General features: G+C 43.3%; 1 protein-coding gene across 1 annotated transcript in view; it reads left to right on the top strand.

Annotated features, from left to right (window-relative positions):
* Window positions 1-25,840, top strand: part of AGBL2 (AGBL carboxypeptidase 2) — a 29,279-nt gene extending 3,439 nt beyond the window's left edge. Inside the window, exons 5-18 of the mRNA XM_061153637.1 lie at window positions 2,044-2,097; window positions 3,099-3,284; window positions 4,673-4,738; window positions 8,762-8,915; window positions 10,814-11,596; window positions 13,086-13,242; window positions 15,423-15,549; window positions 16,319-16,419; window positions 17,460-17,590; window positions 19,279-19,345; window positions 20,668-20,790; window positions 21,647-21,751; window positions 23,033-23,122; window positions 25,117-25,840. Coding sequence (XP_061009620.1) covers window positions 2,044-2,097; window positions 3,099-3,284; window positions 4,673-4,738; window positions 8,762-8,915; window positions 10,814-11,596; window positions 13,086-13,242; window positions 15,423-15,549; window positions 16,319-16,419; window positions 17,460-17,590; window positions 19,279-19,345; window positions 20,668-20,790; window positions 21,647-21,751; window positions 23,033-23,122; window positions 25,117-25,290 — 2,318 coding nt within the window. The 3' untranslated portion in view covers window positions 25,291-25,840. The remainder of the gene's footprint in view (window positions 1-2,043; window positions 2,098-3,098; window positions 3,285-4,672; window positions 4,739-8,761; window positions 8,916-10,813; window positions 11,597-13,085; window positions 13,243-15,422; window positions 15,550-16,318; window positions 16,420-17,459; window positions 17,591-19,278; window positions 19,346-20,667; window positions 20,791-21,646; window positions 21,752-23,032; window positions 23,123-25,116) is intronic.
* Window positions 25,841-26,047: the final 207 nt, after the last annotated feature.

Genomic DNA, 26,047 nt, shown 5'->3' with positions numbered 1-26,047 from the left:
GAAAAGATGGACAAAGGACATGAGCAAGGAGCTCATAGAGAAGCAAACACAGTCAGGAAGCTTTGTGAAAAGATGCTCAATTTCACCCCTAATTAAAGATACAAATCAGTATGTCAAAGTATCATTGTGTAAATTATGAGACTTGGGCAAAAATATTTTTATGATTATACCTAGTAGAGGTCAGGAGATGGTAGAACACCCTCCCACACTGCTGTTAGGAATGTGAATAGATAGACTTTAAAATTTTTATTTATCATTATTTATTTTTTTGACTGTGCTGGATCTTCATTGCCGCACGGGCTTTTCTCTAGTTGCGGCAAGTGGGGGCTACTCTCTAGTTGCGGTGCATGGGCCTCTCCCTGTGGGGGTTTCTCTTATTTCGGAGCGTGGGCTCCAGGGCGGGAGGGCTTACGTCACTGTGGCTCGCGGGCTCCGGAGCCCTGGCTCAACAGTTGTGGCCCACGGGCTTGCTTGTTCTGCAGCGTGTGGGGTCTCCCCAGAGCAGGGACGGAAGCTGTGTCTCCTGCATTGCCAGGCAGATCCTTTACCCCAGCCACCAGGAAGGCCCCAGATGGACTGTTTTAGGATGGCAGTTTGGCAATAGGGGGGAAATGCGACGGTACTTAACCTTTGATGCAGCAGTTCCATTTTCATGTTCTTACATCTTTGTTCTTCCTTCTGCTCGGAAGGCTCTTCCATTCTGTGTCCCAGAGCTCCTGGCAGGGAGTAGAAAGGCAAAGGTTGAGTAAAGAAGACTGTCAGGGTGGGGTGGCTCAGGAGCCAGCCAACCACCCACCTTCAGTTTCCTCCTGTCCCGTTTACTGATGCTTGAAATAGCATTGATAAGAAACAGTTGCCTGTCTTCATATAGTAAAAAAAAAAAAAACAACAAAAACATAAAATGCAAAGCCAACTACAGAAGTAACACAACAATGAAAATGAATTTTAGTTAGAGTAGAATTGGTAACCTGACATCTTGCCACCCCCACCCCTGTTTTGGTCATTGGAGTGAGGAAGATATTTTTCTTTGTCTTTGTAGCAGAGCATTTATTGTGTTGTTTTTTAAACCAGAAAAGTACAAAGGAAGTAAAAAAGAAATGAGTTACAATATACTTGTTTCAAAAAGGAAAAAAGAAGGGAAGAAAGGAGAGAGAGAAAGAAAATATACATAAAGATTAGAAAATTCAAACGGTAGAAAAAACCCAAAAGGAAATTAAGAGCTCTCCCAGCCCCACCCTTAATATAGCCACTACTGTAATCATTTTTTTTTTTTTTCAGGAAAAAAATTATACCCTCAAGTATCTATATGTTTTTTCTTTCTGATTGCTCATAGAGGATCCTCTATACTATCTTTACTTTGGCTTTTTTTTTTTGTTTAATAATAGACGCTTTCCCTAGGAGCACAAAAAATATCTACCTCATTCTTTTTGAGAGCACCTACCTATTAATTAATACCTATTAATGAATTTTCCATCTCATTAATATGTCATAGTTATTTTAACTTCCCTTTTGATGGATGCTTTGGTTGTTTGCACATTTTTACTATTTGAGCATTACTGCAGGGAGTATCTCTACATATGTATTCTGATGAGCTTTTGTAAGAAAATCTGTAAGGTAATTCCTAGCAGTGGGATTGCTGAATCAAGGGTTAGTGTGTTTTAAGTCTTACTGGACACTGCCAAATTTGCTGTCCAGAAAGATTCCACCAAATTTGCCTTGTCCTCAAGTTCTGAGGGTAGTTGTTTACTTACACCCTTGGCAGGGTGAGTGTAAAACAGGTAAATGTTTTTCCTCTCTATTAGCTAAAAAACTGATGTCTTTGTGTCATTTTGATTTACATTTCTTTGAGTGAGATTGAGTAGCTTTACCATCTTTTCAAATGTTTGTTGCCTCCCCGAACTGTCACCATTAAACAGTGGGGGAAATGTTTAGACATAGAAATGCAGGGACCCAAAGGTGGGGGGATGGAAAGGGATAGGGGAAAAAGGACAGAGGAAAGAAAGATCCGTAGGACAAACCAGGCCTTTTCCTTCCTCTTTCTAGGGCCTACCTGTCTACCTTCAACTGTGCACAGACAGATAGGAGCCATGAGCAGAGGTATCGCACGTGCTTCCACACCAGAAAACAGAAACTCTTCTCCCTGATCTCCTCACCAGAGCTGGGAGTTACCACCCCTGGAGCCTTTCCTTCCCCCTGCCCTTTCTCTGAATCCTTTCCCCCACTTCCTTCCCCTGCCCTTTCTCCTTGAAACCTTTCTCTTCCTCCCTTTTTTCCCTCTTTTTTATTTCCTAAGAGCTCTCCTCCCTCTTCTACCCCTTCTTACTCCTCTTTCCATCCTCTCTGTTTCCTAAGTCTCTCTCTGTCCTTTGAATGGTTATCGCAAGAACTTGAAATTTAATTTGTAGATTGTTACACTGTAGTTATTAAAGTTTTATGTCCTCTTTTCCTAAAATGCTGGTGGTCGAAGAATTGAAAGTTGGGTTTTGTTTTTTGTTTTTTTTTTTGCTTCTCTCTAGACAAAAGTAACATACATTAAGTAACTTTTATTTGTAACCCACTGTTGAAATGTCTTCAACCCATTAACTTTGATTTAAAAAGCAAAACAAAACAAACAAAAAAAAAAACCAGTTTCTTCTGACTTACTCTAAAGCTTTACATGTAAGTACTTAATAGACTAGAGCAGAATTTTAGCTTAAGTGTTAGTGTTAGTCGCTCTGTCATGCCCGACTCTTTGCGACCCCATGGACTGCAGCCCACCAGGCTCCTCTGTCCATGAGATTTTCCAGGCAAGGACACTGGAGTGGGGTGCCACTTCCTTCTCCAGGGGATCTTCCCAACCCAAGGATCAAAGCTGGGCCTCCTGCTCTGCAGGCAGATTCTTTACTGAGAGCTACAAGGGAATTTTAGCTCAACATTTTATAATTTTGATGTTGTCAGCCTAAACTAAATCTCTTTGAAGGAGAAAGATGTCATAGGATTGCGTATCTGTAATGATATTTTAATACAATGCTTAAAATTCCTTAATTGTTACAGTTGAGCAGTAAAAGTTCCTCAAAAGGAAAAGGAAACTGTTCACTCTTTCCCTTTCCCTTTGGCAGATTCTCTTATGCTGAGTTCACCGTTTGTTAAGAGCAGACAGCTTCTTTATGATGACATTGGCGAAGTAAACCCGCGCCTTAGAGAACCCCAAGATCTCTTTGCTTTTTTCTCTGGAAACGCGCTGCTACAGGCTCCAAGGTGGCCAATAGAATGTGAGGTCATCAAGGAGAGCATTCATCACATTGGTAATGTGACTGAAGTGTCGTGGCCTTGCTGTTCTGATAGTCGGTATTATAGTTTTAAGTTCTATGCATACTGAAGTACAAGGCAGGACAGATTCGCTATCTGTTAGCTCACTCTGAAATGTTTAAGCTCTGAGAAACTGATCCACACTCCCTAAAGTCAAAAGTTACACTAATGTTTAAAGTTATCCATAGGTATTTTACTCTTTTTGATGCAGTTGTAAATAAGAATGTTGTCTTAATTTTTCTTTCATTATTCGTGTATAGAAATGCAGTGGAATTTTGTGTATTAATTTTGTATTTTGCAAAATACAAAATTTGTTATTAGTTCTAACAGGTTTTCTGAATTTGTTATTAGTTCTGACAGTTTTCTGATAGAGTCTTTAGGGCTTTCTATATATAATATATGTCAGTGATAGTTTTACTTCTTCCTTTGCAATTTAAAGAGCTTTTATTTCTTTTTCTTGCCTGATTGCTCTGGCTAGGATTTCCAGTACTGTGTTGAATAAAGTGGTCGAAGTACTGTGTTGAATAAAGAGTAGGCATACTTGTTGTGCTCCTGATCTTAAAGGAAAAGCTTTCAGCTTTTCACTGTTGAGTATGATGTTAGCTGTGGGCTTGACATTCATGGCTTTTATTATTTTGAGGTGATCTGTCTATACCCCCTTTGCTGAGAATTTTTGTCATAAAGGATGTTGAATTTTCTTCAGATGTGTTTTCTTCACATGTTGAAATAATCATATGATTTTTATCCTTTATTTTGTTACTGTGATTTATCACATTGGCTAATTTGTGAATGTTGAACCATCCTTGCAACCCTGGAATAAATCCCACCTGATCATGGTGTATGATTCTTTTATGTATTGTTAAATTTAAGTTGTGTCTTTATATGCCCTTGGCTTTCATCAGTGGCTTCCTGTACTTAAAATGGTGGGAAGTTGCCCAAGTCCCATATGAGAAATCTTTCAGAACTGAGTGTTAATGAAAAAACCTTGTTTCCTCTGAAGAAATTGGTATACTTGTTCCTTTATAGTATTAAGAAAAATGTAGCTGATCGTATTGTCCTGACTTGGAAGTTCAGGGACACGTTTTGTAGAGTTGTTGCACCAACTTTCTGGCTTATTTTTAAGTCTTATACTTCTGTTGTATATGCTTTTTGTTAAAAATTTCTCCATAGTCTTTATAGAAAGAAGCAAGATTAATTTACAAACACACTGGAAACTTAGGATTGGAATTTGATTTGATTCAACCAGACTAGCCATTTGAATAATCACTATTATTATATCAGTTCTAATAAAGTACCTTTTATATTATTTCTTATTTTATACTTTTTCAATGCCTTCTTTCAGAATGGGTTCCACCTCAACCAGAATATTTCTATCAACCTACAGGAAATGAAAAGATACCAGAAATTGTAGGAGAAGAAAAAGGCACAATTGTCTATCAGTTAGATTCAGGTATTGTTATCACACCAAACAGTGAGTAATTAATCATGACCAAATTACAATAAACATATTTTCTATCATAATAAATCATAATAAAAATGATTTTTAAAAATCCATAGTTTAGTGGTAAACTGAGTGATAGCCCTGAAATTCATAACTGATCAGTTTTAAATATTTAGTCACTTTTTTTAAATGATAGTACCTTTTCTTAATAGTTCTGAGTCCATTTCATATCTTCTTCTCTATTGTTCTTCTTCCTGAGAATCAGATGTTGGATCTTTGGGGAATTGCTCGTCTTTTCTCCACCTCCTGTACTGTAGTGAGTACTTTGTAGTAGGTGTGTATGACTGTCATTTATGCTGTAGTTTCCTGCATTAATTGGTAGAATTCATGTCTTTTATAAAAATGTGCTGGACACTGTACCCAAGAACAAAATACATATTCTTTTCAAGGGTACCTGGTAAATTCCCCAGGATATACCATACATAAGGTTATAAAGTGAGTCTTAATGTGTTGAAAAGGACTGAAGTCATACAAAATATATTCTCTGACCACAGCAAAATTAAATTAGAAATCAACAGCAAAATGAAATCTGGGAAATCTACAAAATATTTGCAAATTGAATAACACATTTCTCTTAAGTAACCCACAGGTTAAAGAAAACATAAGTGTTCAAAAATATTTTGAACTGATTGAAAATAAAGCCACATATCAGAATTTATGAGATGTAGCTAAAGCACTGCACGGTCAGTTTACGACTTTAAATGCCTGTATTTTAAAAAAAGGAAGCTTTCAAATCAATTACCTAAGCCTCCACCATAAGAAGTTAGAAAAGTAAGAGCAAACTACGTCCAAAGTGAGCCAAAGGGGACTTCCCTGGTGATCCAGTGGTTAAGAGTCTGCCTACCAATGCAGGGGACATGGGTTTGGCAGTCCAGGAAGATCCCACATGCCACCGAATAACTAAGCCTGTGAGCCGCAACTGCTGAGCCTGTGGTCTAGAGCCCAGGCCCTGCAACGAGAGCAGCCACTGCAGTGAGAAGCCCGCCCCGCAGGGGAGAGCAGCCCCTGCTGACCGCCACTGGAGAAAGCCGGTGTGTGGCAGCAAAAGTCCAGCACAGCCATAAGTAAATAAAGAATTTTTTTAAAGCGGGCAAAAGGAAGGAAATAATAAAGAGGAAAATGGAAGTCAGTGACATAGAAAAGTAACGTAGGAGATCAAACCAAGGGTTGGTTCTTTGGAAACATCAACAACATTGACAAAACTTCAGTCAGACCAACCAAGGAAAAAGGAGAGGAGACACAAATGATCAAAATAGTGAAAGGGGACACAGCTACCAACTCTACAGAGATCAAAAGAGTTATAAGGTAATGCTAAGCTAGCAAATTAACACAGACGAAGAGGAAAAGTTGCTGGGAAAAAAACATGTATTATCAAAACTGACTCAGGAAGAAATAAATCTAAATAGATTATAACAAAGAAACTGAATTAGTAATTCAGAGTCTTCCTGGGCAGAATTCCCTGGCCCAGATGGCTTAACAGGATGTATTTGAATTGTACCGAACATCTAAAGATGGAATAGCCCTAGTTCTTCAAAAACTTTGGAAACAGAAGAAGGGGAAACATTTCCTACCTCTTCTTGTGAAGCCAGTATTCAAAGCCAGACAAAGGCATCACAAGAAAACTATAGGTCAGTATTCCTCATGAATGTAAACGCAAAAATCCTCAACCAAATACCAGCAAACCAAATTCAGCAGCATATTGAAGGGACTGTACCCCGTGACCAGGAGAGACTTGTTAGAGGAAGCCGAGGGTGGGTCAACATAGAAAACCAGTGTGACAAACCTCATTGATAGAACAAAGAGGAAAAAAGCTACACAGTCGCTTCAGTCAGCGCACAAAAAGCACTGGGCAAAATCCAACCTTCCATGATAGCGTTCTGAAAACTGGAAGTCGAGAATTCCCTCTGTTCAATATCCTTTACTGATATTGGATATTTATTGATAAAAAGATATTTACGGCAAGTATGAATCAACTTCAAACTCACTAACACAGCCCTAACAACAGTAGAGACAGTAACAAGTGCTGGGGAGGATGTGAAGCAGCTGGTAATTGTAACCTTGAAGGCAGAAAGGAGATGTCATGTTGAAGAACTGTGAATCAATAGATAGAAATGGTCAGAAGAGAAGTCAGTTTTATTAAGAGGAGGAATATGTACCAAGTGTAATTAGTAGAAATGGAATGTCAGTTAATAAAATCGCGGAGAGGGGGTTAAGAAACAGCAAGAGATAGGAAAGAGGAAGCGGCAATGGGTCTACATTCCTACCATGAGAAAAATTAAATGAGTGGCTTTTAGCAGAGAGGGTCCATCTGAGATGTGGTTATACACCCTCTACTCCCCGTTGCCTTGATTTTGGACTTTCATCTCACCGTTTTGGCGAAACTTACTATATTCAGTGAGGTAGAAAAGATAAAGCAACTACCTAGCTCCACCTTATGGAACATCTGAGGAGTTTGGGAGACTAAAATCTGAGATGAGGGGACTTCCGAGGCAGCCCAGGGTTGAGACTTTCCTTCCGACGTGGGGCATGCAGGTTCCATCTGTGGTTGGGAAGCTAAGCTCTCACATGCTTCATAGCCAAAACAGAAAACAGAAACAAATATTGTAACAAATTCAATAAGGACTTTAAAAATGGTCCACGTAAAAAAAATTTTTTTAATAAAATCTGAGATTGTAAGTCAGTTGACTTGGGTTATAAATAATAGGGGATGTATCACTCCTAGAACCTCAAGAAATTCTTGGTATCATAAGCCTGTGTTACCGTGGAGCCTGTTTTACCTGTGGGTGACCTTGTAGTCATTTTCAGTAAACCAGATGACCGTGCATCCCCATTGCCTCATGGGTTCTATCCAGATGTATTTCTACAGAGGGAAAAACCCTGGCGCTGAGAGCTCCTTCTCCTGATACGACAGTTTTTGTGGATTGTCCTGTTAACACGCATTTGTGGCAGCTGTCTTGATCTTGCCTTTGGACTCATCAAGTGGAGTTAAGCCCACCCTACTGGAGGAATGAGGAAACTGAAAACCGGGAAGATGGGGCTCTGGGGAGAATCTGGGGGTTTGTTGAGTGAGGAGTCCTATATGCTATAAGACTATATATGGTATATGCTATATACCATATATACATAAGCATATATACATATATAAGCATATATATATATATACACACACACATATATACATAAGCATATATGCTATATGCTATAAGAATGTTGTGGGTTAAATAAGAAAGAGGTTTTGTTTTTGAGACATGTTACTGTGGGCTATGAATTGGATCATTTTTAATGTTACCTAAGAGACTCAAGAAAATATTGAAATCCCTATATTAACGACATCTGGTTGCTGGTCTGTACATTGATTATGGTTCCTTGAAAAGATTGAACAACATGGAACTCCAGCTCTTTAAATGGATTATATGTACTCTTGCTGCTTTCTCTGCTTTTACTTCCTCTGTGCTTTTACTCCCATTTTGTACTCACTTTCTCCTTTGCTTTCATTTATTATCCAAATTACTTACTCTCTAAGTCTCCACAGTGACAAGGTTGCATATAGAAGCAAAAGTCATAATGTGAATATATCTACTAATGAAGTACCTACTTATAGAAGCAGGCCCTGCACATATTTCTATTTGTTTAATGCATGTATCTATCCTGCCCCGTGGTCAGGATCTTTGTTGATGCCAATCATTTGTTGATTGGTAGATATTGCTAACATCTGATACATAATGCAAATATAGTAAAAAATAATTGCAAAGTGAAATTATCCATATAAGTGATTCGAGATTGTATGAAGTCTGTGAATGTTAAATAATTACTTGCAAAGCCATTGACTACTGAGAATATAGAAATTTCTTATTTAAATACCCCTTGTTGTTAAACTAGAATAGTGCTGAACACAGAGGGGCTTAATAAACATATACTGGATAAATGGATTCTGAGTGGAACTTGGACTAAATATATCTATCTCATCCACAGTGCCTACTGAAGATTCCTATTTTACCAGTTCCAGAGTGGGAGGCAAACGGGGAATTATCAAGGAACTCTCTGTCTCCTTACAAGGACCAGAAGATAATACTCTGCTGTTTGAATCAAGGTTTGAGAGTGGGAACCTGCAGAAGGCTGTCAGAGTGTGAGTAACAGAAAGGAATTTCCCAAAGGGATGAGGACGGAAGTGACTGAGACGTCTCTTCAGGAATCATGTTAAGGAGTCAGGAGTGTTTTTGTAAAAGAGAAAGGTGATGAGAGATGATGGTGAGGACAATGAAGAAGAATGAAATAATTGTGACTCATATTTTCCTCCAGGGGAAAAAAAATTATCCAAACTTTTTTCTACTTCTAAAAGAAATTAGTGCACATTTGAAATTTGCTTTATGGACCTGAAATAGACTGTTAGATATTTCTCCAGCAAACATGCCCTTATTCAAGAGCGACAGAGAATTGCAGTTCGGGGTCTGCAGCCACAGGGAGTCTCGAAAGCCCTGTAATGCAGGGAGGGAGAACACTCTAGCTGAGGAGAAGGAAGTTGGGAGGCTTTAGTCAACAAAAGGTTCCTAGCTTGTCGTTGGCTGCATCTTTACCAGGAAGAAGAGTTCTTCCTGTTGGGCTCCACTGTCATTGCAGGGCTTGAGAGCTCCCCCTTCTGGTCTCCCAATTCTATTTAATTAGGGTTTCTGTTCATTAACTTTTTACAGTCTTAATAAAAATGTTGTTGTTTAGTTGCTAGCCCACCAGGCTCCTCTGTCCATGGGATTCTCCAGGCAAGAAGACTGAAATGGGTTGCCATTTCCTTCTTCAGGGATCTTCCCAACCCAGGGATCAAACCCACATCTCTCATGTTAGCAGGTGGATTCTTTACCACTGAACCACCAAGGAAGCTCCTTAATAAATACCTAACATAAAAAGTTGAAGTCCTATAATCATACCTCCCAGATGCAGCAACTGTTTATATGTATTAATTTTTGTGTATATGCATTCACTTTTTTCTCTCTGGATAGATGTAATATATACAGATTACATGTTTTAAAAAACAGTATGCATACTGTTTGGTTTTTTAAATACATACTGTTTTGCATGTTGGTTTTTTCCACTGAATAAATTTTAAAAGTTTTCTTATGGTCATACCACAGATGCATCTCCTTATTTTTAATAGCTCATATTGTCCTATCGTATGGATCCTCTATACCTTATTCAGCTTTTCCCCAACTGATGGGAAATGAAGATGTTTACAATTTTTGGCTTAATGAATGAATACCCTTATGCATTCGCATTTTTAAATATTTGTGGTGGTATGAGACAAATCCTAGACATAAAATGGTTGGGTCAGGGTGTGATCACTTCAGTAATGCTAGGTTTTGTCCAGTTGTTCTCCCAGCGTGATTTCAGTCCCCATCAGCTGCATGTGAGAGTGCCTGTCTCCCAGCTCTGGAATGCCAGTGAGAGGGAGGCGGAAGGGACAGCCTTTAGTTCGTACTTCGTGAGTTATGCTTGTGGATGAGTATCTTTCCATGATCTCTGGCATTTGTATGTGGTCTTCTGCAAGTTCACCAAGGTGAAAGCTTTCCAGAAATGTCCCCTCATCTTTAACTAAGTGAGGATCAGATATTTAAAGACAGCACAGAGGCCTTGAAGGTCTCTTCTGCAGAGATGATATCCGGAAAGCAGCTAACGTCCAGCGCTGGCTCTGGCTTCACTGCTGGTCGCTGCGCTTCAGAGAGAGGTGCTGAAGTGCTTAGAAGCTGCTGTTGGATGCTCTTGAAAGATACCAGGGAGCTTGCGGCGCTCCCCAGCGTGCCGTGCAGCAGTGTCAGCTTTGAGGCTCTTCCCATCCCGCTCCGAATGAGTTTCCTTTCCCCAAGTTCCTGCTCGCCTGATGCATGAATTGGAAAACGAGGGAGAATAGAAAACAAATGTTTGCTACAGCAGGGTTTTCTGTTGTAGCAAGATCTGTTTCTATCAGGAGAAAGCAGTGTTTGTTTTTTGAGGGGCGGGTGGAGCTACAGAGAGATGCTTCTGTGTTCTCTGTTACAGAAGCACCTACGAGTATGAACTCACCCTGAGAACTGACCTCTACACAAACAAGCACACTCAGTGGTTTTATTTTCGAGTTCAGAACACCAGGAAAGACGTCACCTATCGCTTCACCATCGTCAACTTGCTGAAACCCAAGAGCCTCTACACTGTAGGGATGAAGCCGCTCATGTACTCCCAGTTGGATGCCAGCACCCACAGCATTGGCTGGCGGAGAGAAGGGAACGAGATCAAGTACTACAGGAGCAACCCGGGGGACGGCCAGCAGCCCTCTTACTGTCTCACGTGGACCGTTCAGTTTCCGCATGACCAGGACACTTGCTTCTTTGCACACTTCTACCCGTACACGTACACTGACTTGCAGTGCTTCCTCCTGTCGGTGGCAAACAGCCCCATCAAATCTCAGTTCTGCAAAGTCCGGACCTTATGTAGGAGCCTCGCAGGAAACACCGTCTACCTGCTCACCATCACCAACCCAGCCCAGACCCCTCAAGAGGCAGCTGCGAAGAAAGCTGTGGTCTTGACTGCCCGCGTGCACCCTGGGGAAAGTAACAGCTCCTGGATTATGAAAGGCTTTTTGGACTTCATCCTGAGCAACTCCCCAGATGCTCAGCTCCTCAGAGATATCTTTATCTTCAAAGTGGTGCCTATGTTAAATCCAGACGGAGTAATCGTGGGGAATTATCGGTGTTCGCTGGCTGGAAGGGACTTGAACCGGCATTATAAAACCATTCTGAAGGAGTCTTTCCCCTGCATCTGGCACACCAGGAATATGATCAAGAGGTGAGGCTTCTCTCTGTTGGTCTTACACTGTCAGCACTATCTGATGTGTGTGATCTTTTCCGGTGGCATAGGAGGCAGGAATGGTTTGGGGGACAGTCTTTAATGTTCTCTTTGCAGCCATGTGGGTTTGGTAGTTTTCACATTTTTAAATCATGTCTTCTCTTTGGATTGAAACTAAACATGCAGTATTTCACTAGAGGTGTTTCACTTATAAGTGAAATGATTGAATGTAAAAGGTCAAAAGTCAGGGAGTTGATAAGTCTTCGTGATGAGACTTGTGTAATAATAATAATAGTACCTAACCATTCGTCAGTTCTTGTGTACAACAGGCAGTATTCTCAGTGCTTCCCGCCTGACCCGTTTAATCTCACGTTCGCCCTGTGAGGTGGGCACAGTCCACGTCACCATTCTATATATGATGAGGAAATGAAGACCCAGAAAAGCTGAGAAACTTGCCCAAGGTCTTACAGGCTAGTTCTCTGGTTGCAGAGTCTGAATTCCTTGTTATCCTCTTATAAAGAAAGAATAATAAATCAATTTGCATTTTCTAAGCCAATGTAAAAGTAGTTGAAGACTAATGATACAATAGCACCCACCTTAAAGGAGCTTCCGTTTCACTGGACCTGAAATTGCAGCACATAAGAATATGTGGACTCACGCACCTTCTCACCGTATCTGTGTGAACGGCTGAGAAGAGCTTTGGGTTGATAGGCAGAATGGCTCAGAGTGTATATTGGAGTTGGGCAGGCCTGGCTCTGAGACCTGGTTTTACTACTGTGACCACGGAAGCTTCAGTTTTCTTGTCTGTAGAGTGGGGATAATAATACCTGCAAATGGTAACCCACTCCAATATTCTTGCCTGGAGAATCCCATGGACGGAGGAGCCTGGTAGGCTACAGTCCACGGGGTCACAAAGAGTCGGACACGAATGAGCGACTTCACTTTCACTTTGGGTGGTTACTGTGAGGCTTAAATGAGATAATGCATGTTATCTACTTAGCACAGTCCCCTGCATGTTAAAGATGTGGCATTGTTACCATCATCACCGAGAAGGTGACTGTGTTTGGAAGATTGAGTAGGTGTCCTGGTCATCCAGAGACAGGAGCTGAGTCTTAGAGGAACTAACCCTGGAACGTCAGAAACCGCGGCTGTCTTTGGTTCTTTCCCCTGTCTGCCTGTCTCCCTCTTTCCACTGGTCTGCACCGGGGGGCTCTCTTTCAATGGATTTTCTCCTCTCCTTCATAAGGCCTGCCCATCTCTGCTTTCCGTGGCTGGCAGGGCAGAGAGTGCTGGAGGCACGTTTCCATCAGGGATGGGCCTGGGGGTCCTCTGAGATGGGGCTGGGGGTCCTGTGAAGGTCATTAGGGGCTGAAATTTTCTTAGGAGGGAAAGTATCAACAGACATGCTTAAGGAAGAGACTCCAAGGGATCCTTGACCATTCTCATGCCTTTGTATACCCACTGGGTCCTTTGTTTGCACCCCCCATAGACTTCTTGAAGAAAGGGAGGTTCTCTTGTATTGTGATTTCCATGGCCACAGCCGGAAGAATAACATCTTCCTGTATGGTTGCAATAACACCAATCGCCAGTTCTGGCTTCATGAGCGAGTCTTTCCTTTAATGTTAAGCAAAAATGCACCAGATAAGGTAAGCACGAAAGGTAATTTCCTGTCCACTGACTAAGGGAGAAGGATAACTCATCCGTTCCTGTATGCAATGTCTGATTTGCCACTTTGTTGCTCTTCATTATCTTGGGTAAATCCCAGACAGCTGGACTTCAAGACTTTAGAAAATTGTGGCTTTAAGAATGACACTGTATTATTCATTGTCCAATGAAAAGATAAATAAAAGGTAGTATATCCACACAATGGGATGTTATTTGGCAGTACAAAGAACTGAGCAGTGATAACACCAGGACTCAGATGAACCTTGGACACATTATTCGGAGTGAAAGAAGCCAGACACAAAAGCCCACATGTTATCTGATTCTGTCCTAGGAAATACTCAGAAAAGGCAAATCCGTAGAGACAGAAGGTGGGTTACTGATTGCCTAGGGCTGATGCAGAGAGGGTGGCGTGGGGAGTGACAGCTAATGATGGGTCCTGGATTTCTCTTTGGGGAAATGAAAATATTCTAAACTTAGGTTTTGGTAATGGTTGCACAACTCTGTGAATATATTTAAGCCACTGAATTGTGTACTTTAAATGTGTGAATTGTATGGTATGTGAATAATATCTCCATAAAGATGATTTTTTTTTTTAATTGCTATTGGCTGCTTTGCCCTGGGTGTAAGTTCAAACCCTTAACAGGTAGAATTCTCTGCCATCTTTCATCCTGTGACTGGCAGTGGAAGAAGGGATTGAAAGACAAACAAAACGCTCATGTTATATGAGCCTCTACAGAAACATTTATGTAATACAAGATCACAAATAACTAAGACAGTAGAGGACTAATGAAAACAACTTAAAAGTCTTTAGTAGTTGGTTGAGTGACAGCTCTGTGACAGTTGTATCTGCACTGATTTAGAAGTTGGTTTTCAACACCATCAGTAGAGTCACAAAGTCCAACTGGCGTTGAAAAGAAGAAGCTAAGTTGGGTTTAGAAAAGTATTTAAGTGATAGCGCAGATTTCTCTCACATAAAGATAGGAGACAGGGACTTCCCTGGTGGTCCTGGGGTTGAAAGTCCACACTTCCACTGCAGGGGGCAAGGGTTTGAGCCCTGATCAAGGATCTAGGATCCTGCATGCTTCCTGGTGCAGCCAAAATAAATCGAATAGGAATAAAAATGTCCCTTTAAAAATAATTAGTCCTGAAAAAATCAAACAAAAAAGATATAGGACAAAGGAATCCCCTGGGGGCCCAGTGCTTAGGACTTGGCTGTTTCACGGCTGTAGCCTGGGTTCAATCCCTGGTCAGGGAACTAAGATCCCACAAGCTGTGCAGTGAGACTGGAAAAAATATAAATAGGACAGATATTTTATATCTGTGACTTATTTATTAAAAAAAAAAAGGAAGCTTTTCTTCCTTCTGCCCTTTTCCCCTCCCTGCCTCCATTCTTTCTTTTCTTTTTTTAATCTTCCTATTTTTTCCAGGAATCTCTTTCTTTCTTCAAATGAAATTGCATCCAGAACCCAGTATCTAAAACTTGAACAAACTCTTTGGCCAACCCAATATATGTTTACAAATTCCAAATGAGGAAGGAGTTGGGGGTGATCATGAAATACGATGGAGGCTATTGAACTCCAAACTAGGACCACATTAGTGTTAGGAGGTGGGGAGAGTCCGGGCAGAGGTTATAGGGTGAGGCATACACAAATCATAGATAGAGGATAAGGGTTCTAGATCCAAAGGTTCAGGGTGGGGAGGGTAGAAAATAAATCTCATGCTGGCTGGTACCTTGAATACTAAAGTAAGCCAGCATTCCCAAACAGGTTGTTCAAAGAACCCTGGTCTTACAGAATGTCCCTGGGGAAGGTGGGAAAGGAAAGGAAGAGTTAACAGGCCATGAAAATTAGAATCTACTCTCTCCCCTAGTGAGAGGCCAGTCCACAATAACACGTTAAATGAGAGGTCCTGCAGAGAAGGCCTGTTTAATTGGGTTAAACCTGCATCTCCCTGACCAACATGACTGCAGAACTCATTTTTTCCTCTGTAATATCTATGACACCCCTTGGTATTTTATGGAGCATATGTTAGAAGCTAATAGATACTTCCTTTTTTTTTTTTTAACCATATTAGTGAATTTTATTTATTTATTTATTTTTTAATTTTAGACATCTTACGTTTGCCAGTTTATGATGAACAGAGGGTTTGGATTTCTCTTTAGTTCTCTTTTCACAGTTGTAACTTTAAAGTCCAAAAGTGCAAAGAAGGAACAGGACGAGTTGTGATGTGGCGGATGGGAATCCTAAACAGCTACACCATGGAGTCCACTTTTGGCGGGTCCACCCTGGGTAAGCTGTCTTTCGTAGATCACGGGCCATTATGGCAAGAGGAAGCCAAGGCAAGCACTGGCAAGGTGAAATTCCGTTGAATGTTGGGGAGATAATTGAGCTAGAAGATTTTCTTGTCTGCACTTTAATGCTAAATTTGAGAACCCAAAATACGAGTGTGAAGTATCATACTGACGGGGCAGGATAGCACAGTGGTTGCTCGGGGCCTGGAGATACGGCGGGTCCGACTCTGGGTTTCCGTCGCGTGCATGCTCAGTCACTCAAGTCGTGCCTGACTCTGCGACTGCGTGGACTGTAGCCCGCCAGGCTCCTCTGTCCATGGGATTCTCCAGACAAGAATACTGGAGTGGGTTGCCATCTCCTCCTCCAGGGGATCTCCCCTACGCGGGGATCAAGCCCACATCTCCCGCGGCTCCTGCTTTGACTTGCAGGTTCTTTACCACTGAGCCACCTGGGAAGCCCTTTGAATTTCCTTTAACTGGCGATAATATTAGTACTTGTATTACAGGTACTGCCTAATGAGATCGTGTACATAAAGCATTTGGCCTAGTGCTTATCACAAAGTAAAACCTCAGTAATTTAGGCATCATGATTGTGAACTTGATCATTGTCAAAGACTCTCCTGAAATAGACTATGAGAGAGACCCTGACCAGAAGCATAATATTCTAGAATCAGAGGTGGTGTTTTTAATGAGATATTCATAAATTAGATTTGCATTTGCTCATGAAGACTTAATAAGAAGTCCTATGGGTTTTTTTTTGTCCCCAGGCAATAAAAGAGACACTCACTTTACCACTGAGGATCTGAAATCCCTGGGTTACCATGTCTGTGACACCCTTCTGGACTTCTGTGACCCTGACCGAACCAAGGTAAAAATGGGCTTTCAAGACATGTGATCATTGTCACACGGGTCCAAAGTCAGCCCAGTGGGGTTACAGGTGATCTTTATTTTCCTCCTCATATTTTTCTGAAGTTTTTATAATCAAAGAAAGTAAGAAAAGCCCCAGTCTGCACACTCCCAGCCAACAGTACGACCTCGTGCCTCCTCGGGAGCTGGGGCCACGCGCCCCTTCCGAGCAGCCACCTCCCCCTCACTCTGGGTTTCTCTGTGGCGGCGCCAGTGCCTGCTTCCCTCTCTCCTGTTTCAGAAAAGCAGGTGTCCTTTCCCCTCTCCGGAACTGTTCCTGCCCTTGCTGCACTGGCCAGCCTCCCCTATGGTCTCCCTGAGGTCTTGCCTTATTAATTACCTCTTCTCTTTTCTGGGCCTGTTTTTTGTTCTTTTTCCCTTTTCTTCTTCCTCCCAACTGCAGATGTTCTCAAGCTGCCCCCATCCTAAATCACAAGCAGAGACTTCCTTTGGCCTTGTTTTTCCGGGAGCTTATTTCTATTTCCCTTTATTGTTCACCTTCTTAAAAGGGAGCCTGGACTCATGGTCCCTAACTCATCTCTCATGCCCCCTCTGAAATGTCCTCCCTGGGAACACGTGACATGCACCACTCAGGATGCTGCTGTTCAATAAAAAAAACACTTAAAGGAGAATTTGGCTTCAGCATAGGGCCTCTTAAATCAGATTTGCCAGAGGCCAAAATCTGAACAACCCCATTCTAACTTTTCCTTCTTTGCTACTCAAAAAAAATGAAGCAAATCCGACCTTTGCATTGTTCAAGAAGTTTATTATTAGCTATAACCAAGGGAATGTCTAAAGCAGTGTTCACTGACATTCTTCCCTAAAAATGCTTCTGCCTGTTCCCACTGCTCATGTAATTTATTGTTAACATGCCTTTAGTAGCAGAGGTTTTGGTTTGCTCATCCTTAAGTCCCCAGAAATAAACAAAGTGCCTTTCAGCAGATTTATTATATGAATAAATAAATGAATAATCAAGAATAGCATTTTTTTTCAATTCCATAGTTCATGCAGTGTCTGGCAGAGCTTAAAGAGCTCTTACAACAGGAAATCCATAAGAAATTCAAGGAACTTGGACAAGATATGGATTTAGAAAGAAGCTGGAGTGACATCTCTTTGTCTGACGTTGAATCCAGGTAACAAACTTCATTTCAAAGAAAAACCAGAGAGGTTCTGTTTTTTTAATTATTGTCTTGCTTGCTCTATTGTGTTGGTTTGAACCTCAGAGGCAAAGTATTGAATAAAATCATGGCACACTTAGATACACTTTGTTCTTTAAACAACTAGGTATTAAGTGCCTGATCTTTGTTAGCCTCCCTTCTCTGCTCTGGAAAGGGTTAGAGAGCCCTGATTTGTGGCCCCAAAGTAGTTCTGCCAACTCAGTCTCCCAGAAGTCTCTTTAGGAACCTTAAAAACCAGACCGTCAGGCCAGGGAGGGCGTCCCATTCACCGTGTCACCTCTCCCACTCTCCCGGGAGCCTCTGCCTGACTCACAAGTTCCACTGCACCAAGGCCTCTTCACTTTCAGCCTCAAAAACAAAACGCCTCCTGCGTATCAACTGCTACACGTCGGGCCCAGTGGGGACTGACTCAAAAGCATCCTGACTGCATCCAGACAGGCTCAGCAGGGATACCCTGATGGATTTAGTGAAGAATTATTGAATCCAATCTGTCAGCCTCAGCACCAGCCTCCGTGGGGCTCTATCCATTCATGGTGTCACACAGAACAGCGGGCTGCGTGTGCAAGCCCTGTGTGAGCTGTGTCTGTGTGCACACACCTGGTTTTAGACATCTTCTGAGGCGACCGCATCTAACGCTTCTATCCCCTTTGTTCATGCTTTGTGTTATCTCCAAAAGGGACTTCAGAGGCTATTCTCTAGCGGCCTCAAAGGCTGCTGCTCAGACTGGAAAAGCCTGTGAGAACAGGGAGCTGGGAATTAGGAGAGGAGCGAGGGCTTTCTTCCCGCTGCTTTGCTGCAGGGCTCCTCATTGTGCGCTGGTGGGAGGGAGAGGAGCACGAACGGGCTGGGAATGCTGGCCTTTTCCCAGGAGGTCTGAGTTTTGTGCCTGAGACGTTTTCCATACACGGAGGACGTGTCACAGAGCAGAGCTTGCAATTCTCGCCAGCCACAGCCCAGGAAAGGGGAAAACAGCGCAGCACAGCAACCAAGGACAGGATGAAGGGAGAAGGGATGGAGTGTCTGAGTCCTCATCCATCCTAGCCTGTGAAGAAATGGGGGGAGGACGGTTTGCGGGGTCGGGTGGGGGGGCACTTCAGATCAGTCTAGAAAGTTCCTCTGAAACTTTCAAAGGGGGATTTGGGGCATTAAGAGTAATGCTCCTAATCTGAGACCTACAGATCTTTTGTTATTAAATGTATCTATTTGTATTTTCAACGCATTCTTAAAGAGTAACTAGTCACATCCCTGCTCTCTGAGCTGGTACTGACTAGACAGGTCACGAGCTCTGGAAAAAGCCGCCGCTTTCAGACAAACCGCAGCCCCCTGCTGTTCTCTCGGGCTGCTCCCAGAGAATCCCACAGCCTCTCACAGTCACTGCCAAGGGCAGCTTTGTCCATCTGGCCAGTATTTATTTTGCCACACGGGTCATCTCTGTTTCCTATGCCTGATGTACTGCCTGGCATGCTGGAGGTGTTTGCAATGAATGAATGGATGGGCTTGTCTTGATTTCTTAGTAATTGAAATACACATTGTGGGCAAATAGCAGACCAGGTGTCCTCACCCCATGCCCCTGTTCTGGTCAGTGTTACACATCCTAGACATTAATGACAAATCTTTCCCTTTTCCTTTCCTTCTGGAAACAGCACCAGCGGTTCTGACAGCTCCCTCTCAGATGGCCTCCCTGCTCACCTACTGAACATAGCAAATGAGGTGAGATTTTAGAGACTCTGACACCCAGGAAGTAGCAGCCTAAAAAAAGGCCTGACACTCCTGAGCAGTTTGGAGGAGTTTTCAACCATCCCAAGATCTGCAGAAAATACAGCAATAGCATCCTAACTGGTTACCCTGCCCTGGAGGCCTTCTTTCTGTCCTTTGTAACTTTCTTCTTTAGAACCTAGAGAGGAAAAATGTGAGGGCTCCACATATGTTGCAAAATTAACAATAAGTGAGGGGGAAATGTTTAACTTAAAGTGAAAACCACGTTAAGAGATAGAAGTTGTTAAAAACGACCCACACATTTTAAAAAGTGTTGAAAAGTGTTTTTGTTTACATGATCTTAGGTAGTTTTCTATATTTCTATATAGTAAGTGATATTTTTGCCCTGTCTATTCACAGACTTTGTTTTTTACATAGATATTATAAGAGCTTTAGAGACAGCAAAATATTTGTTGCGGTTCACTATGCACTTGATTTCCTAGTTGCATTAAGAAAGATCTTCCTCCTAGGATGAATTTAAGGCTATGTCAGATGAGCCAGCCATATCAGACTAGACCCTATAATTTCTGCAGCTAGATTTACAGCAGCATCAGAATAAGCTTCACCACACCATGGGTACCTGGAAAATTAGTACCAAGCTTCATTTGCTTAATTATTAAAGCTGCCTTGTGGTGACAAACTGTATCAGCTGATCCCACAGCCATCAATCAGTATCGTCTGTACTCGCCAGTATTGCCTTAAGTGATATATATTACCTTAAGTAATATTTTAAAGTAATTTTAAAATATTAACTAAAATATTTTATTTTAAAATACTTTATTTTATTTTATTTTAAAATACTTTAAAATAAAAAGTAATTTTTAAGTAATATTAATAATTAAGTAATAAATAAATACTTATTTTATTTTAAAATACTTTAAAATAAAAAGTAATTTTAAAGTAATATATTACCTTAAGTGATATATATTACCTTAAGTATTACCTTACATACTTGCCAGTATTACCTTAAGTGATATATATTACCTTAAGTGCTTTCACATTTATATCACAGATACTTGGTTATTGGTATAGGTGCCCCTTTGGCAGTATATCTATAGCAGGGGGGTTTAGGCATGTTAAGTGGGGAGGGGTCTCTAGTAATGAGGTAACTGAACTGGTTTTTGGTTCTCCAAACCAACAACAGGTCAACACACTGTGAGGGCCCGCATACCGGGTCAGCAATGGTGTCTTGAGCATTGTGTGAAAAGCGTACTCCCTGTGGGTGGATGTCTCTCTGCAGCCCTCAATGGCTAATTTCTCTGTACTTTCTGAAATAGTTGAATCAGAAGAAGATGATGTATAAGAAGAAGAAAAAGCCACTTAAGTCGAGAAAACAGCGAAACAAACAGTATCAGAAAAATACTTTGATGCCGGACTCAGAGATAACTGAAGGCGCCCCAGTAAGAACGCCCTGCTGCCTGTGTCTGCTGTCTGGTCAGAGCGTGCCGCAGTGGGTGCAGGACAGAGTTGAGGTTTCCTCTAAACCAGAAAGGGAATGGGAAATGGGACAGAGGGGCGTTTTCTATGTGGTTTCAGAGCTCTCACCCGGGCCCTCAAAAGGAAAAGCTTTTGCACTGTAGTGTTGGAGAAGACTCTTGAGAGTCCCTTGGACTGCAAGGAGTTCCAGCCAGTCCATCCTAAAGGAGATCAGTCCTGGGTGTTCATTGGAAGGACAGATGCTGACGCTGAAACTCTAATACTTTGGCCACCTGATGTGAAGAGCTGATTCATTTGAAAAGACCCTGATGCTGGGAGGGATTGGGGGCAGGAGGAGAAGGGGACGACAGAGGATGAGATGGCTGGATGGCATCACCGACTCGATGGACATGGGTTTGAGTAAACTCCGGGAGCTGGTGGTGGGCAGGGAGGCCTGGCGTGCTGCGGTCCACGGGGTCGCATAGAGTCGGACAGGACCGACCTGGGTCCTCTGACATCCCTGAGCGTGTTTCGGCTTGGCCCTTCCGCTGGCCTCTGGCACAGCAAGTGCAGGAGCCCACCAAGCCTGGATTTGCAGAGGGAGGGGGCAGTGACGGAAGAGCGGTGGCTGGAGCCCGTCCAGAGCGGCTGGGTGGCGAGCGGTCAGGCCTGGTGCCGGTACCTCCGTCCTCACAGCCACACCCACGCCTCACCCCCTGCCCTCTGAAGATGAAAATGCCTTCAGAGGCGGGAGATTTGCCCTTGGGTGAATTGGGGCTGTTGTGAGTAGATTAATTGTAACAGAGCAACTGAAAACTGTTCTTTTTCCAATCCTTCTAGGAAAGGGCAGGATTTCCTTCTCTGCAGAAGCATCCTGCTTTTTTCAGAACTTCAGAGAATGCCAGTTGTTCAGTGATAAAAAATGAAAAACCACGATTGAATAAGGTATTATTTTTGCCTGAATTATTTTTTTTAACTCACTCATAGAAAAGTTATTAAAACTTTTTTGGGTAATATAAAGTGTACAATGTGATTTTATACACACACATGCACGCACACAACATGCATATATACATTGAGAAAGGATTGTCACCATTTAGTTCAGCAACACACCCATCACCTCAAATATTTACTTCGTTTCCTGAAAACTCTTCCCTCCTGGGCTCTCTGTTCTGTTCTGTTTGTAGTCTGTGTCACGCAGTTGCTCTGATTTCTCCAATTAGTGCATCTGCCCCACAGGGTGAAGAATGGCATCGCCCCCGTCACCCTGACAGTGCAGCTGGGAGCGGGGGGACGTTAGCATTGGTGGGGACACTGACACTGCCTTGGGTCGGACACCACTGAAGTCTGATATCACGCATTGGTGAATTGTGGCCTTTATACCCAAATCATAAGAGCAGGCTGCGGGCCGCTCCATCCATCCATTCAACAAGCTGTACTGTACAGCCACTGCCTGCCGGCCACCTACTGAACCCTGGGAGGGCAGCATTGAACGAGACACCCTCCCTGCCTCAGGGACCCTGGAGTCTGCTGGGGGTTTTAACAAGCGAGCAGGAAGTTAACGTCCAGGGTAGGATGCGGTAGGAAACAGAAGGGACAGATCCGACCACCTCTTTAGTGCTTGGGAGCGTGGCTACGAAATCCTCGGTTCTTCTGTGTGTAAGTTAGGTTAGGGTGCGGTAGTGGCCAAAGAGCGTGCAGAGGCCGTCCTTGTGTGGAGCGCTGCCCCGTGGGTGAGGATGAGAGGAGGAGGTCCCGCAGCGTGACCGCGCGGAGCCCGGGCAGAGCACGCCACCCGCGTCCAGTACCCGAGGGCCCTCAGCGGCCGGCGTGGCAGCGGCGGGAGCAGACGCTGTGCGGGCTGCCTGCCGGCACATCCCAGCCCCAGGCGCCATCCGCTGCGGCGACCTAACCCCGGGGCTGCGCTCCTGCGTCTAACGTGTCGGGGTTGTGGTATCCACACCGTGAGGGTGTTGGGAATGTCCTACGTGAAGCCATGTGTGACGTGCCCAGCACGTGGTAGGCATGCAGCGAGTATTAGTTTCCTTCTTTTCTTTGAATTACTGTATTTGCATTCTGCCTCTCTTTCAAAGTGAGAGTACCGTAACGAATCAACATGCATGACTAAAAAGTCCTCTGTGTGTCTCACACAGCCACACACTTCCCCTGGGTGAGCTTCCTCAGTGGAAGTGGAAAACTTAGTGAGAATATGTTCCTTTATTTTAGTCCCAGTTAAACAGAAGAGGCAAGAGCACCTCCCTGGACCCAACACATATGACCACCTTGATTTTGACTAAGAATAAAGACAGAATACAGGTATTTCACCTAATGTATGTGTGTATGTGTATATGTATATGCCCACAGTTAATTTTATTTGTTTTTCAAATGTATTATATGATTTGGAGGGGTGGTGATCCACAGTCCACACAGCGTCGTCTTTGTGGATTTGTTCTGTTAAGGCGAGCGTCTCAGGTGGTTTGCCTCCTCTGGCTACAAACACCAGAGCAGCCCGGGGCACAGCCCACAAGGCCACAGGCACTGAGGAAGCTCACCCAGGGCTGAACACTTGCCATGGCAAATTTCATCTTGTTTCATTGAACATTTGTTAGGCAGCTATTATCTTGTAACTCCACGGCAACACTTGAGGTAAAAAGTGGTAGTGAATGCAGGGTTCTCAACCCAGGAGATGTTAACAAATTGGGACGCCACCATCAGTTGTGAGGGGCGTCTCACATCCACTTACAGTGACCATTTGGTACAGAGGTTTGTGAATGATTCGCTTTTTTAAAAGAATAAGTTTGAATGAATTCGTATTTATCCCTGTCATAACATCTCTCTTGCTCATTTGTACCTGCGTATTCTTTCCTCATTGTTTAGTCACTAAGTTGTACCGAACTCTTTTGTGACCCCATGGACTGTAGCCCTCGAGGCTCCTCTGTCCATGGGATTTCCCAGGCAAGAATACTGGAGTGGGTTGCCATTTCCTACCCTGGGGGATCTTCCTGACCCAGGGATCGAACCTATGTCTCCTGTATAGGCAGGTGGGTTCTTTACCACTGAGCCGCCAGGGAAGCCCCATTCTTCCTTAGAGGGAGGAGAAAAAAATGGAGAAACAGCTGGTGAACAGTGGTTTCAAATAACCCTGGCTGTGTCTCTGGGGAAGTGCTGCTCACATGTGTCCAGATGGAGCAAAAATTGGGGACCACTGGATTACTGAAGTTAGATGGCGCTGGTGGTAAAGAATCCGCCTGCCAACGCAAGAGACATAAGAGATGCGGGTTCGATCCCTGGGTCAGGAAGATCCCCTGGAGGAGGCCATGGCAACCCACTCCAGTATTCTTGCCTGGAGAATCCCATGGACAGAGGAGCCTGACGGGCTAAAGTCCATAGGGTTGCAGAGTTGGACACGACTGAAGGGACTTAGTATGCATACACACATAGGTACAGAATGGATGGCTTCTCAAGGTCAGATCGCTGCCATGTTCTCAAGCCTGCTGCCTGGGGGTTCTGAGAATGATGCTCGCATTTACCCATCAATATCGTATGAAGATCCAACCATGTGGGGCCCTCTGAGGACTGTATAACGTGAGCCCTCCTCAAGGCCATGATCCTCTGGGAGGGGTAACAAGGGAGACAGTCCAGCCACCATGATACCACAGAAACATAGCAGTGGGAACAGAGGTGGAGATAAAGCCCAGTCACAGAGGATTCTGTCCTGCCATGCTGATAAGTGATGACTGTCCCCTTTCCTCACACAGCATCCACTGCAAGATGCCTATCAGTGGCTGAAGCTGCATCCCTCCGCTGAAACAGGCTGGTTAGGCTGTAACATGTAAATTGGGATATACACGTCATTTAAACCCAGTAGAGTAGCTGAATGCCACCCAAGCCTTGACTTCTACTTGATTGTCCTTTAAGTTTCTAGTTTAATGTTTCTGTAACAGAGAGGTAGGCATTTAACTTCCATGGTCTGTCAGATAAGAGTTTACAAACTCTGGGCAGTCTCCAACCTTGTAAATCAGGTTCTCTTTCTTCGTGTTATGTTTCTAAACAGCTTATAAAATGTAATCCCTGAGCTTCTCGGAGCAATTAAGATATCACCTGTGGACCTTTCTTTGGCCATCTCAGGGACTAGGGTGAATGCTTGATTCACCTCTGCCCTCTGCCCTGTAACAGTGTCGGCTACTTGGGTATTTGAGGAGAAACGCAGCTACCTCTCACTCACTCCTTGTAACAGCAGCCCCAGTCCTAACTATAGCTTTAGGAATTGCAGCACAAAGTGATTCAACTCTTCTGTCTTGTTTGCACAGAAAGAGAAGCCAGGATTTACAGTATCTTGCGATCCAAAGAGAAGCACCAACCCCAGCCAAGAGCCAGCTCCACCCGTGAAGCCGAGCTGGTCCAGGAGCACATGTCCTGGCACACAGGGGAGCCACAGGACCGCCGTGGCTTACCCATCCTTGCACATCTACACCTACCCGTAGAGCGCCCGGACCAGGCCACACAGGCTCTGCCTTGCTGTGCTTCGGGTTAGGCGCATTTTATAACGAAGGGATTTGTGTGCTCGGGAACTTATTCACTCGTTGTATTGTTTGTGTTGTGTGTCCATCATGCAGCACCCTCACCCCGGGAGCTCACACTGTGCGCAGGATCTCAGGACGCATACCTCACCACTTTAATCATTTTTTCATGAAATGAAATTTTACTGTGATGTATCCAGAAGCTTCCCTTCTAAGAAATTGAAGTGTGTGCTCGTGAAACGACAACACAGATATACCTCAGTTTATATATTCTCTTTAAAATTATGTGCAAAGAAGCTTTAAAAGAGCAGACTGTTTTAAACGCACTCTGGGAGTTCTTCTATATTAAATAAAAAGTCTTGCGTCAGAGCTTCCTAGTGACGGATGATCAGTCAGGCTGCGGTATATCAGGTTTGTTCGGGGTGAGCTGTTCCCACACAGAGGAAAAAGCTCATGTTATTACCTGGAAGTCAGTGTTGCGTATATTATGCTCAGCGTGGTTATGTAAGTTTTTTAACCCACTGATTAAAATTCTTTCTGTCCCACAAGTTATTCCCTTTGATTGGTGGTTAACTGCGTAATCTCGTGTGAATGGATACTTCAGATTTTCCGTCCTTGGCGGGCACCAGGCCCCATCTGCCGACTACGGCCTGTCACGTCAACGTGCTGGAGTCGTGTTAAGAAGGGTCGCTCCAGTTCATGCCAGGCTTCCTGTTTTGAC

The sequence above is a fragment of the Dama dama genome, chromosome 1, assembly GCF_033118175.1.
Source record: "Dama dama isolate Ldn47 chromosome 1, ASM3311817v1, whole genome shotgun sequence".
NCBI lineage: Eukaryota > Metazoa > Chordata > Mammalia > Artiodactyla > Cervidae > Dama > Dama dama.
This window is presented reverse-complemented; position numbering and strand designations above follow the sequence as displayed.